Below are 15,602 nucleotides of genomic sequence, written 5' to 3' on the forward strand. Positions count from 1 at the left end.
ATGAGACAAAATGTAAAATCAGATAATTTTTAAAAGAGACCTTTAAAAAGAGAACCAAATGACGTTTCATTTTACCAGTTTATTCTTCGTTGATATTAACTTCGATCTCCAGTGCTTGGCACAGAAGTATCCTAAATAACATCACATATTCCTAATCTCTATAACAAGAAAAAAAGTTTCTGCCTGCATGTCTGTGTGTATTTTTACTGTATCATATGAAAAGAGATGGATCGATTTCCATCAAATCTGTAGGGCATCTCTGGGGTGATGTGACTTAAAATACGGATGTACATGAAAATCATTCTGGAGAACCCTGGCAATACCCCAATTAGTTTTTCATAAGGAGCTGGATGGATTTTCACCAAGTTTGGAGATTATGACTTGAAATATAGGTTACCATATATGAAAATCACTTTGGGAAGGACCTTGGAGGCACCTCAGTTATTTCTCTTAAACTATTTCTTCAGATTTTCACAAAATCTGGAGGATATTTTGGAGGTAGTGGCATGTCTATGTAACATACTCAGAAATAATTTGAGGTCCCTTGGGAGCACCCATATTATTTATTCTTGTCAACAGAGTCATATGACACATCATTTTAAAGATTTCAACTCAGAAATCCACATGGTGCCATAATTGTATGGACAAGGGACACTCCAAATGTCCATTAATTGGGACCAACACTGGCAGGAGCTTCTGGAAGTTGATTAAGTTCAGAGAGTACCAAGATGAAGTGAACAAATGACAAACTAGGGAAGTGGTTCTCAACTTTGGGTCCCCATATGTTCTTGGACTGCAACTCTCAGAAATCCTGTCCAGCACAGCTAGTTGTGATGGCTTCTGAGATCAAAGGTTGGGAACCACTGAACTAGGACAAAAGAAAATAGGGGATACACAGAGAAGAGAGAGGACACTTGTATGAGGATGACATATATGGGCTTTTTGTCGTTGTTTAGTTGTTTAGTCGTGGCCGACTCTTCATGACCCCATGGACCAGAGCACGCCAGGCCCTCCTATCTTCCACTGCCTCCCGGAGTTGTGTCGAATTCATGTTGGTTGCTTCGATGACACTGTCCAACCAGTGGGCTTTTAGGTAAAGGTAAAGGTTCCCCTTGACAAATTGCCCAGTCATGTGTGACTCTAGGGGGTGGTGCTCAGCCCCGTTTCCAAGCCTTAGAGCCAGCGTTTGTCCGTAGACAGTTTCCGTGGTCACGTGGCCAGCACGACTAGACACAGAACGCCGTTACCTTCCCATATTGGTGGTATTTATTTATCTACTTGCATTTTTACATGCTTTTCGAACTGCTAGGTTGGCAGGAGCTGGGACAAGCGACGGGAGCTCACTCTGTTGCGTTGATTTGAACTGATGATCTTACGACCTTCCAATCCAGAGGCTTCTGTGGTTTAACTCGCAGCAGCACCACGTCCCACATTTATGGGCTTTTAACCCACATGAAATCCAATGACTAGCATTTCCTAAACTTAGTCTGCAATCTGATGCTTGCTGACTTGGAAGAAAGTCCCAATTGGCTTAGTGGACCATCTTCTAAGTAGACAGGTATAAGTTTACACTGTTAGGATAATTACTGCAAGAACTAATAGTAACCTACATATTTCACTGAAAATACTGATCTTCATTCTTCAACATTCTAAGGAAAAATTTTCTCTTAAAATCCTGGCCCATGAATCCAGAATATATAAATGCCAGGGATTAGTTATTTTGGAGCCACCTCACACTTTTTCAGAATACTGATACGGCAACTCTAGTTATTAGTCAAAGGCAACTATTGTACTCCATGGCCAGTATCTCATTGCTAGTTCCAACTAAAGTAAATTCATTAATTCAATGGGAGAGTTGTCTTACCATTCAGCAATTGATCCGATGGATCTGCTTTAAGTTCAGACAAGCAATAGGATAATGACTTTGGTTTTTGCTCACCTGTTTGCAGGTGTGCATATGTGTGTCTCTGGAGTCAGTCTCTTCTGCCACAGCTGAGCACATACAAAGCTTACCTTGGCATGACTTGCCATCAGACTGCAGAGTATAGCCATCACGGCATCGGCAATAAAATCCATTGAGGACGTTAACACACTCATGTTGGCAACTGTGATTACGGAAGTTGCAGAAATTGATCACTGAAAGAAAGGAGAACCAAGAAATGCTTTGTGAAATCCACATCATGGGAAGATAGCTCCATATCATAGCAAGCATCATCTGCAGGGTCTATTCACCCAACTAGACTCAGGCTCTCACCTTTGCAAGGAGCCACTGCTCTTCCTCCTGTGAAATAATTCCCTTGGCTCCACAGGTTTCAATTCCCATCTCCAAGTAATATTTGAAGATACTGGTCCTCAAGATGTTGTTGGACTGCAACCCCCATGATCCATAGAGATTAGCTATGCTGAAAGAGCTGATGATGGTACAGTTCAAAAACATCTGGAGAACCATATAATTCTCCGTTCTGGGGCTTATTATCAGTGATTTGTGCTATCATCTGCTGCTACTCTGCAATCATATTAGGTTGGGATTGTGGGGCAGCTGCTGATCCTTTCACTTTCTTGTTCACTATAAATTGAAACAAGTGAGAGGTGACACCAAGAAGTGGTAATAGCACAGCCAAAGCCACAGCAGTCACCACCTTACTGCTACCACCAACTTGCTCAGCCTTTGTCAGGCAGTCCAGAAGGGACCACTACAGGCCTAATCTCTTTTGCTCCTCAGGAAGAGAGGAGGTAAATGAGGTTGATAGCATCCTCCCCTTCTGCACCCTTTGCCCAAAGGGAAAGGGAAAGTGAGTGAGCAAGCATAAGACTACTGATTTTGCTTCCTGCCCTTGTCACTTGTTCAGGACCAAAATCATATTGCTTACTATAGTAAATCACACTAAAGTAGACCCACTGAATCAATGTGGATTTGTTGAGTCATCTCCTCTATAACTAATTCCACTAATTCAAATCCACTTACTCAAATTGTGACTTGGCATGTGAAAATAAGTTGCAGTTAGAATAGACCCATTTGAATCAATGAAACTTAGATGTGACTTACCAAAACCCATGGATTCAATGGGCTTACTCTAGTGACATTTACTACACTAAGCAACAGGATTTTGGCCATTATGATCGTCTCTTGTAGACTTAAAAATTAGGAGGAGTAGCCATGCACTCACTCCACTGCAACCAAGATAAAAGAAAGCAGTATAGTGATGGGGGTGGAGGGAAAGAAATGAATTTCCTCTCCAGACCTGTTGAAACATTTCCTGTTGAATATCCCTAACCTGGAACTGTTGCCCCTCTGCCACTCATTTTCAATATGCCGCGGCAGCTAGAAACAGAGCTTACTCACTGCTACATGTCTTCTTGTCCTGGTTGAGCTGATAGCCTGCCCGGCAGCGACAAATGTAGGAGCCTTGGGAACTAACACACTGGTGTTCACAGCCATGTCTACCATCAGCACAGGCATCAAGAACTGCAGAAGGAAAAGGGAACACAGAGGCTAGGCCATCAAATCTTTCACTGGAATTGCTAACAAGGAACTCAAGTGCATGCATCCACAATGACTGGCAGTCACAGCTCAGCACAGCTCTAGAACCAGATGAACTGCACAGCACCCATATTCATGTGCCACATGCACACTTTATTTCTGCCCTGTAAATAAACTTCTGTGTATTGACCTCAATATCTACATCAGAGGAGGGTCAAAGTCATATCTAGATGTACTGGTTGATTTCTGGGTGATTTGTAGCATCTTGGCAAGGAGCTCTGGCACCTGCTTTTTCATCAGTCACTGGAACAAAACAATCCCAACCCACTTAAACAGTGATACAGTGGATGCAGGGGTAGCAAAACTGAAATCCTAGGACTTCAAGATTTACAGGGGTTACAATATCACCTGCTACACCAGGCTTCCCTGAGCTTACCAGCAATCCCTCACAGATTGGGCAGAACCAAACACACACAAAATCTCTTATTGTTGTAAGAGATTCCTGTTGCAAAGCAAAGTGCCTGAGCGTGCTTTATGTTGGACAGCAATTAAGAGCTGTTAGCTCTGCAAAATACTTACCCTGAGCAAAACAAACATTGTTAGAACTTATTTGTTGATAAGGTTATTTGTGATTCAGGTGCACACAACTCTGGATGCTGCTTATGGGGCTCATTATGGGAAATGTCACAGTGAGCATCTGCACTTCAAAATTTACCACTGTACCACTGCCCCTAAATCTCAGCTTAAAGTGGTTTATCTAGAATGGATTTATGTGTGGTAAGACTGTATGCTGCATTCAGTTTTGGGGGCAGAATTCTTTAAGACCAACTTGTTATATCTTTGGATTCTAGTACACCGCAAGATAAGAGGCTACCCATTCCTCAATCTACATTTTCATTTCTGAAAATGCCTCTAGCACTAGTCTTTTGCAGGTAAACCCCTACTGGTTTAAAAATACTACCCTACCTTCTACATTGGCACATGTTCTAATGGGATCCAGATTATGTACAGTAGATGCTTCTTTGCTGAACCTTATGATTTGTTTCCAGGTCAGCAATACTGTAAAATCAATTCCATCCAATGTGCACTTGGGACTGTTATTCTAACAGAGCAAAAATAAGGTTTATCTCTCTCCTCTCGTCTGCTACAATAACTGTCTGATATTAAACATTAAAAGTAGTAGTCTGTTACTCTTACTGGAACATGTCTTCCCATCTGCATTGAGCTTATATCCTGGTTTACACTGACAATAGAAAGAACCTGGGACGCTGACACAAGTGTGCTGGCAGCCATGGTCCATTTCTGTACACATATCGACACCTGGAAGGTACAAATTGTCACACGGTAAATAAGGATATGATCACATGTGTTTCATTTCAAAAAGAACACATATCTGAATCTCAAGGCCAAAGGTGATATTTTTAGAGCAATGGAATCAGTTCTGAAGTGCAATTACTGAGATAAAACTTATTTATATGAAATAAGGGTATCTGAATACTCTTAGTGCTTCTGAAGCCAACTTACACTCTTACCTCTCTGAAAACAAAGTAATATAATAATAAAAATTCCCACTGCACCCCTGCTTTCTGAAAACCTATCTAGAAGGACCTGCATCTGTGGTTCTGTCCCAGACTATTTTTTCCTTTTCCCCTTCCACTTCATATACACCCACCTCCTATTTATTTTATTTACAATATTTTTAAGCCGCACCATTACCAGTGGCTTCTGGGCAGCGTACAACAATATTAAAACTTAAAAACATTAAAAACATTTTAAAAGACAATATAAAATACCATATATTAAAACAATTCTTAAAACATTAATATTAATAAGTCCTGCTGCTCATGTGGCCAGCTAGGGAATACTGTTTAATTAAAATGCTGGCTAAACAGAAAGGTCTTTGCCTAGCACCAAAAAAGCCAAGAGTGTTGGAGCCAGGCGGATCTCTCTAGGGAGGGCATTCCAAAGCTGGGGGGGCAATAGCCGAGAAGGCCCTATTTCGACATGCCATCCCCCTCACCTCTTTCAGGGATGGCACCTTCAGAAGGGCCTCCTGGCCTGATCTTAGAGGATGGGCAGGCTCATATGGAAGAAGGCGGTCCTTTAGGTAACCAGGTCCTAAGCCGTTTAGGGCTTTATATGTCAAAGTAAGCACTTTGAATTGGGCCCGAGCAGCAACCGGCAGCCAGTGTAAATTTTTCAGAACTGGCGTGATATGTCCGTGTGGCGACGCCACTTACCAGCCATGCAGCCCGGTTGTGTGCCAGTTGCAGTCGTCGGACCGTCTTCAAAGGCTGCCCCACGTATAGCGCATTGCAATAGTCCAATCTGATTGTTACCAGTGCATGAGTGACTGTTGCCAGGCTCCGCTCATCCAGGTAAGGGCAAAGTTAATATATTCTCTGCAGCTGTAAGAAGGCACTCCTGGACACCAAGTCCACCTGGGCTTCCAAGGTCAGATCGGGGTCAGGGAGCACCCCCAAGCTGCGGACCCTGTCCTTTAGGGGGAATGTAACCCCGTCTAAGGTAGGGAAATGGCCCTTTAACCTATCTGGCGGGGCACCTACCAGCAGCACTTCTGACTTGTCTGGATTGAGCCTCAGTTTATTGACCCTCATCCAGACCATTATTGAGTCCAGGCATGAGTTCAGAACGGTGACTGCCACACCTGGATTGGTAGAGAATGAGAGGTAGAGCTGGGTGTCGTCAGCATATTGCTGACTCCTCAGCCCAAACCACCTAACAACCTCCCCCAGCGGTTTCATGTAGATATTGAACAGCATGGGGGACAGTATAGAGCCCTGAGGAACCCCATGACGCAACAGCTACTGTCCTCCAGAGCTACTGTCCCCCAGCACCACCTTCTGGACTCGATCAGCCAGGTAGGAGCGTAATCACTGTAAAACAGTGCCTCCAATTCCCATCCCAGCCAATCTGTCCAGAAGGACACCATGGTCGATGGTGTCAAAAGCCACTGAGAGGTCCAGGAGAATCAATAGGGATGCATTGCCCCTGTCTTTCTCCCGACAAAGGTTGTCGAACAGGGCGACCAAGGCAGTTTCCGTCCCATAACCCGGCCTGAAACCCGATTGAAATGGATCTAGATAATCTATTTAACACTGGGAGAGTTGTCTGAAACTTCAGAAAGGTGTGTGGACTCAGCTTTAGTAAAAGAATTGGTCATGGATCAGGAGGTGGTGTTTTTTTTCCCTTAAGGAAGTATAACTACAGTACCCAGCTTGCTGGGGGGGGCAATGTGTAGCCTGTATAATTAAATTGTGAACCGCCCGGAGAGTGCTTGTAGCGCTATGGGGCGGTATATAAGTCCAAAAATAAATAAAATAAATAAAATAAAATAAATCTCTAAAGACTCTTGCTAGACCAGACCAAAGGATTACCAAGTCCCACATTCTGTTCCTGCAGCCTTGATCAGATATTTATAGGATACCCACAGACAGAAGATGACATGATTTTCATCCAACTATTGGCCAATGTATTATACTAGTTAGTGGATATGTAGTTTGAAGAAAACATATAAAAGCTCAATTAGCTTTAAAAAACATCTATCTAATTCAGCATTCTCTTCCCTACAATTGCCAACGGATGTCCTGATGAGAAGCCCAAAATGAGTAAAATAGCACCTTTCTGCCCACATTCTCCAGAAGCTAGCATGAAGGGAGGGGGAGCATACTACTTATAAAATATTTAGCCATCTTCTTAAGTCTAAATCCGAATTGAAAAACATATAGGTTAGTGGTGTGGATAACACCAGAGGCTCATCATCCACTCCAACATTTTGGGTGGTAGGTGCCTTATCCCACTCAAATACCAGGTCACCCCAACTGCTATGGTTTCTCCTCAAAAAGGGAATATATCAAAGAGAAGGACGAGTAATTCCAGGGACAAAAGTTCCCTCACTTTCTGATCTCTCACAGGAAGACTCTTCAAACTTTATCAAGGACTTTTATCCCATCACTCACCACACAGCTTGTCCTGGAACTGCTTCCCAAATTGTTGGATGAGGTCAAAGGACTCCACCAAGAACACATGCTCCTCCAGTGGGGGAGAAGCCATGGCCCGTAAGGAGTTCATATCTGCCCGCTGCACACCCACTGCATAGATTTCAATGCCGCCTGCTCTGGCCTGAGCTGCCACTTCCGTCACACGGTCTTGGGGCCGTCCGTCAGTTACAATCACTGCCACCCGAGGGATCTTCTTGTGCAGTGGCCGTGCACCCTCCTGCAGGGTAAAGGCCACGTTCATGACATACTGTATCGCCAACCCCGTCATCGTGCCTTGGGCCAATGGGACAATGCTGTTGATGGCCTTCTCCATTTCAGCCCGAGTGAAGAAGGATTTGAGGGAGAAGACATTCTGAACCTGGCTGGAATACTGGATCACTCCAACCCGTGTGGCATTAGGGCCTATGTCCAGGTTGTGAATTATGTCAATCATGAAGCGCCGCATGGTCTCAAATTCAAAGGGACGAACACTGCGTGAGCTATCAATCACAAAGACAATGTCCAGGGGACCAGTCTTACATTTAGACTCTGGAAGAAAAAGAAATCGAAAGATTCCATTTAACTATTGTTAAGAGAGAGAGAAAGAGAAAAGAGCATTCCTTCCTTCCTTCCTTCCCCCCCCCTCTGAATATTTATATCCCTCATTTTCATTGTGAACACAGCACTACTCAGTACAGCTTTAAACATATTCAAAATAACCTGTAAACCCATAAATATTTAAAACACAGAATTTGAGCATTTAACCCTAAAACAAGGGGCAATTATTTAACCTAATACATCAAATGTCTGCTAAAAAGAGGAACCTTTTAAGTAGGTAGGAAACAGAAGATCCCTCTTTTCTCAGGATTTCCACAACTGAGGAACAGTCACAAAGAAGGCCCTTTCTCACATTCCAACCAGTCATTGCTAAGATGTGAAAAAGAGCCCTCTCTGCTTTTCCTGGGGAAGCATGTTTTGCACACTCCTTTGTAATAATGGGAGCAAACCACTTCGTTTGCCAAAAAGATGGCACACTACCTATGCCAGTAAATTCCTGGATTATTGTCCACACACACACACACACATTTATTAAATATTTGATTCAATTGGTATTTGTTGGTGGTGATATATACACTTTTGGCTGACAGCTTACCTAAAAACTTTGGTCGAGCTTCCAGTGTTGTGAATGCAAACAAAAGAAAAGGAGCAATATATAGCAGCTTCATCATTCAATTTCAAGTTGAAAGAATTCCAGGAAGAAGTCTTGACGATTTTCTGAACAAAAGGGGAAATAATCAGTGAGAGTTTGAAACATTCAGTCATGCTTTCAAATTCCAGCTTGTTGTTTTAAACAGAAGGAAGGCATACTTATTTTCTCTCTCTCTCTCTCTCTCTCTCTCTCTCTCACACACACACACACACACACACACACACACACACACACACACACATTTGAAGATGCACATTATAGCCTGCAACTTCAAATAGCTAGACCTAGCAACTTCTAGCTAGACCTAGTTAGAAGTACCTAGAAATACAGAAGAACAGAGAAATCCTAAACACGTTTAAACAGAAGGAAACTCCATTGAGTTCAGTAGATGTATTTTTGTATGTTTAGAATAATAAATCAAAATACTTCTTTAATGCTTCTGATGTGTCCCAGGAAACATAGCCTTTGAGAAATACAATGTAAAAGTCTATCTCCTTTTGAAAACGTGGTTATTCTCAGTACTGCAAGTTCTATGTTACTGCACAAAGTCCTTTTAATGCAAGGAAATTCCCACACCCACCCCATGTTGTGATTTAACAGTGTTATTGCAGCAATGTCATATTCCTGTTCCCCCATCATATGGCACAGTAAGGGAGAAAGCTGACTTTCAGAGCTAAAATTAGTTGGCAGCTGGACAAGCCTTATTTCAGTGTATAAGTGAGAACAATTTACTACAGTCAGGGACTCTTCTTTTTTTAAAAAAAAAACCTGCTGTTTTATCAGGTTTATTCATTTATTTCTGGTACCTCTACAAGAAGCAGAAAAAGCCGATGCAAAAGTACATCAACTGCCATATTTTCACCATGTTATTTTATGGAAAGAAGTTACTAACTTACTGTTATTAGTGTTAAATACAGGCTAGATTGTTAGGCTGTAAGTCAACAGCTTTATGATTTTCTGCCTTTTTTCCTCCCTCCCCCAGTATGTCCTGGTGAGCAAATACAGCCTAGTATCTTCTGGAAAAATCCTGCAGCCGCTTATTTCTTTCTCCCAGGATTCTCATCAGCACCTAGATAAATCTTACCTACCGCTATGCAAGCAAAAAATGAATGCTCAACGAATGGATCACAATCATGGCTCCCTTTTCCTGACTATTCCTATTTTGTGGGGGTTCAGATTGTTGCTACATTATAACCTTATACTATAACACACCATATTTTAACACAGTACAGTGGGGTCTTGACTTAAGAACGGCCCGAGTTAAGAACATTTTGACTTAAGAACCACTCTCACAGGAAAATATTGACTTGACTTACATACTTAGATTTGAGTTAAGAACTGAAAAAAAACCATGTGGGAGGCAGGGAAAGTGCAAAATTTGAACTTTCAGTTAACTGTTGGCCAGTGAAAAGGGTGCCTGTCTGTTTCCTCACTCCTCCCAGCGTTTAGAGAGTGGATTGGGAGACAGCCTTCGGACTGCCTGGTACTGCCTGAACTGTATTTTCCCTGCCTTCCCTGAACCTTTCTTGACCTAAGAAAAAAAGAAACAAAATATCCCCCTCTAGTGGTCGAAGGCGGAATAGCAGCTTCCCATTAGTTTCTATGGACGGAAAAGAGCAGATACGGATCAAATGGTTCTCAATGCATTCCTATGGGAAATGCAGATTTGACCTGAGAACTTTTTGACTTGAGAACCGCCTTCCAATACGGATTAAGTTCTCAAGTCAAGACCCCACTGTATTCTGAATTTACCATTATGCTACCTATCTGACCTGCCCCAGAACATAAGAATATCTGCCCTTCTCATTGATATCCTGTCGAAGATCAAATGTACCAGTCACTGCACTGCTTGTGCCTAAAATATTATACTGGGCAAGATTTATGTACCTTTTTTTTTTCTTTTGTCAGTTTCAGGCTCATACACCAGTCAATTACAAAGGGTGGTGGCCATTTGAAACTGACCAGGCTAAGGGCCCGAAATTGAGAACAGCAACGAAGAGTTACAAAAATCTTGCATAGGATGATACTTCAGGCACAAGCGGTTCTGAAACTGATCCCGCACAGGAAATCATTAAGAAGGTATACAATAGCAGCAGCAGCAACAAACAAACAATAACAAGAAAAACAACAACACAGTGTTCAGCATTTTTGCCCAATGCACCTAAAATCTCTGTTTCCATGCAGGAATGGGAGATAGATTCCTCACTGGGATAAAATATTAAAAATCAACACCATCAAACAAATTGCTGAATACGTGTTACATCCCTAACCTCTATACAGAGCCAATCATTTCTGACAACTTTCAAATGTACTTCTTTAGCAGAATACTATAGAAGCTTTGCCTAGACGTGCAGTGTTAACAAAAGCCTCTTGCAGCTTTATTCGCCCACAAAGTACGTATACAGGTCATAATTCCTGTTCCTCACTATTGTGATCAGGCATGCTCCTAGGAATACTACCACTGCCTCATTAATTAGTGGCAATTTGCCACCACAACATGCATGCTTTTACTTACGCATGTGTAAATCAGGAGATTGGGTCCACACCATTGGCTTATGCCACTTGCTTTCCTCCCAGTCCCTGTTGCAATGACCTATAAGGTCCCAGTGAGTGACAATTCTATATTACAAATAAACTCAATCACTAATAATTAGAAGATGAAAAATATACATCTTACCTATTCACTCACTGCAACAATTACAGTGCTAAGCAACTGAATTGCTTTACATAAGGATCCGTCAGGACTCAGTGCTGGAGTCTAGAAACTATTTTCAGTGCCAAGACTCAGCCCAGAAAGGCATATGTTTTTGATCTTTAACTACTGTTGGCTTTACTTTGATTTGTTTTATTTGCAGCTGCTTTTATTGGGAAAGTTACATGAAGCTGCATGTTTTTCATTTTATGGTTTTAGATCTGTTTTCTAAATTACCCAGACAGCTTCACTGATTAAGCAGTACTGAAATCCAGTAGCTAACTGTTGTTACTACAGTGATTGAGAATATGATTTTCTCACTAATAAATAAATACAATTAGCCCTTGCACATTAGGATTCATGTTGGAACCATTAAGTTATGTGTAACTTCTAGACAGACTTGGGTAGACATTCCTTTCCTTTTATAAATTAAGCAATAATGCTGTAATTTAGACAGAAGAACAGTAACGAGCAAGTTGTGGCTGGCTGGATATTGCCATTCTGCAGTTCCCATCAGTCCAAGAAAGCATAATCAATAGTGAGGGATAATGGGGATTGTATTCTAAGAACGTCTGGACAACCATCAGTGGTCCACTCCTAAAGGAGTCAAGAAAAGCTTTACTGCATTTTTCAATTAGGTGGATGCGTTAGGGTGCGACGACACAGCAAAGGCAATGTGAATTAACTCTCGTTCTTTTGCTGTGAACCAGAGATTGAGTTCTTTTTGATTTAAGAGGACACAGACAGAGAAGAAAAATTCCTTCTAATTTCAGTTCTCTTTGAGGTGCCTGTAGGCTCTTTAAGTTGAACTGCCTTAAGAGGAAATGAGTGGTTGATTCTCTTCCTCAGTCACTCTTTTCCTCAGTTTATCTTGCCAGGAGTACAGCTTGTTAAGCTGTAAAAAAATAATAATGCAAACCATAGTCTGCTTTTTTATCTGAACAAGTCAAATATAGTTTATGCTTGCTGTGAAAAATGAGACCAAAATAATTAAACAGCAAACTGTGATTTGCTCAAGGGAGTAAAGGGAGCTGGAACCTCTATGTATAATGTGAGGAAATAGGGAGGATAGGGATGGTGGTGATTTTTAAGCTGTCTTCAGTGTTTGAGATTTGAGAGTTCAAGACTCGGTCCAGGTATGTATACATAATGAACTACCTTTTCTGTCAGTATAAATTATTTTGGAATCTAAGAGCAAAACCATCTTACTGCAAATATATTAATGAATTATAATGTTCTTGAACCCAAATGTTGTATGTTTCTATAGTTTGCACAACAAAGTAAACCTGGTTTATTTGTTTGTTTCTGTTCCTAAAATGACTGCTTTTCTTTTGTTGAACTGACCATGTTACTGTTTCATGTGTAAATAGAGACAGCAATCACTCTGTCATCATCACTTGAATATTTTCCCAATCTTGAGCTATATTACTGTACTACGGTTGTTTATTTTATTATATTATATTGTTTTTATTTTATCTATTGTTGTTAGCCGCCCAGAGTAGACTTTGGTCTAGATGGGCAGGGTATAAATTTAACAAATAAATAAAATAAAACAAACAGCAGCTCTGCCCAGGAAAAGCTATCAAGTGTCTTGGGAGAAGGGATTTGTAGAGAGAGGTGAGTGCTGGCACCGCACGTGTGTTTGTGTATGTGTGATCTCCTAGTCCTTCCACATGAATCAGGAGGCAAGGGGGGAGATGCTTTGCCAAATCACCACTTTATAGGGTTTGCTACTGTCCACAGTTTCAGGCATTCACTGTAGATATGAGGGTCCTACTGTATAAAACAGAAACAAAACAGTTGTGGCAGCTTCAAGGCTAACCAATTTATTTCCATGAGGATCTATTTAATTGTACAGTGTGTGTCATTTCTTAACACTGATTTCCAAGAACATTCCTTTCCCTCCTCCAACAAATTCTTTTTTTAAATTATGTCTGCTTTCACACAAAAAAGAACTAATTAGCAGCCAATTTAAAAGTACTTACTAGGAAGTAAAGACCACTGAAGATAGTGGGCTTACTTTTGAGCAAAAGTAGTTTAAAAAGTAACTTTCCCAAACTGTCGTATGAACAAGCCCAAAGAAATGCAGTGACCCATTCTACAAGATTTCTCCAACATCCATAAATTAATCTGCAATTGAACACAAGCTAAGAAAAACTTTGCTAGCTATCCCCTAATCATTTTGCACCTTGTCAAATTATGCTACTTCCTAATTTCTAAGTAGAAGTATTTAATTCCTATAGCTAATCTAAAGGCTTTCTTTGTGTAAACACAGCATTCTCTATGTCAGCTCTCCTTCTACCACAAACTTCTCCTTGTTCATTTGTAGCCATATTTCTGACATAATTTTGCCTCTGAGCCAAAAAGTAAACCCAAACACCTAAATTCATACAGCTTCAATTAGGAAAATTGGTCATTTTTTTTCCAAATGAGAACTGAATACTCCCCAAGGGTTACTGAGTGATCTCAGTTCTTTCTGAGCTGCAAACAGTTGCAGTACTTAAACGTGAAAATATATGCAGACAAGAACATATAGTTTATAAAAAACCAATTAAACAAACCACATCTGAATTATTTTTGCCAATAATTCCACTCAATTATTGGCTGGCTTTCCACAGACTGGTTTTTAAGAAGAAGAAAAATAAGCCTCTGGAAACTAGAATGAATAAATGAAGCAAATTTTGAGGAATCCACAGTCACACAGGTACACATGGGTGAAAGGAAGAACGGACAAAGACACTTCCATTCATCATCCCACCATGTCTATTAGGCACATATGTTAAAATTTACAAGGGCTCTTGACCCAAGTAGGCCATGACCAATCCAACCTACATTTACTTGGTGGTTCACATGCTTCGCTGACACTTGTTGTAAGCAACTGGGTCTACATCGGTATTTTTATCCCTTAATAATTAAGGCTGATATCCTAAAAAACACATACTAGTGTTGTAATCCCAGAATAGGCAACCGGCGAGTGTGTAGATATTATAGCCGCTCAGAGTGGTATAGATTTACCAGATGAGCGGGATATAAATCAAATAAATAAATAAATAAATAAATAAATATTGAATTGCAACTGCTCCTATCCTCTCTCCTCATTCATTGGCTATGCTGGTTAGTACGGATGAATGTTGTAGTCCAACAACAGCTAGAAGACCACAGGTTGCCTTCCCTCCATCCCTGCTACTGACTCCATGAGTACAGCTGCTTGTTTGTTGTTATATGTTGTCAAGTCTCTTCCAGCTTATGTTAACTCTTGGTTTACCATAGATTGGTTTACCACCACCATCACGTGAGTTGTTCTGACCAAGAAGCGATTTGAACTCAGGCCTCCTGAGTACCACTTTGAAACTCTATCACGGGATTATGCTTTGAAGAGGAAGATTATGCACATTGACATCTACTCCAAGGTTATTGTGTGCATGGTTGCCACCTTAATGCAATACAAAGTACACTAAGGGATTTCAACTGTCTTGAAATTAGTTAAGTCTGTATAGGACTAGACAATGTGGGAAGTTCTGAAATGATATCAACCTATTTCTGTACACTGTCCCATCAAGTACAGTCATGCCCCGTTTAACGATTACCCCGTATAACGATGAATCCACTTCATGACAATGTTTTTGTGATCGCAAATGCAATCACAAAATGATGTTTTAATGGCCTTTTTTCACTTCCCGATGATGGGTTCCCTGCTTTGGGAACCAATTCTTCGCATTACAACGATCAAAACAGCTGATCGTCAGCTGCTCAAAATGGTTCCCCACTGTGTTTAGGAGCCATTTTTCGCAAGGCAGGCACCCGAAAATGGCCGCCCCTATGGAGGATCTTCGTTGGACGATGAGTTTTCAGCCCATTGGAATGCATTGAGGGGTTTTCAATGCGTTTCAATTGGCTTTTTTATTTTGCTTTACGACATTTTCACTCTACAGCGATTTCGCTGGAACGAATCAATGTCATAATGTGGGGCACCACTGTATGTGGATTACCTCTGTTTTGTTAAATGAAAAGTTGCCTTGGGCTCCAGGAGCCAGCTTGGGTTCCATTTCTGGGATGAAGGTAATTGAAGCCTAGGCACACATCTTCATCCCTTCCCAGTAGACATCAGGACCCACTGGTGCAATGGTAAGAGCATTGTGTCTTACTCCAAATAGCATGAATGGCCAAAGTGTGTGCACCCATTAGCCCTCTACAGTTTCCTGCCCTCACCCTTGACTT

General features: G+C 41.2%; 1 protein-coding gene across 1 annotated transcript in view; it reads right to left on the minus strand.

Moving 5' to 3' along the window:
- Positions 1–15,602, minus strand: part of MATN4 (matrilin 4) — a 51,110-nt gene that overhangs the window by 12,977 nt on the left and 22,531 nt on the right. The window contains exons 2-6 of the mRNA XM_020789276.3: positions 8,636–8,757; positions 7,462–8,031; positions 4,679–4,801; positions 3,344–3,466; positions 2,014–2,136 (exon numbers count right to left, since the gene is read on the minus strand). Of these exons, the coding sequence (XP_020644935.3) occupies positions 2,014–2,136; positions 3,344–3,466; positions 4,679–4,801; positions 7,462–8,031; positions 8,636–8,711 (1,015 nt within the window). The 5' untranslated portion in view covers positions 8,712–8,757. The remainder of the gene's footprint in view (positions 1–2,013; positions 2,137–3,343; positions 3,467–4,678; positions 4,802–7,461; positions 8,032–8,635; positions 8,758–15,602) is intronic.

Source organism: Pogona vitticeps, chromosome 4 (assembly GCF_051106095.1).
Source record: "Pogona vitticeps strain Pit_001003342236 chromosome 4, PviZW2.1, whole genome shotgun sequence".
NCBI lineage: Eukaryota > Metazoa > Chordata > Lepidosauria > Squamata > Agamidae > Pogona > Pogona vitticeps.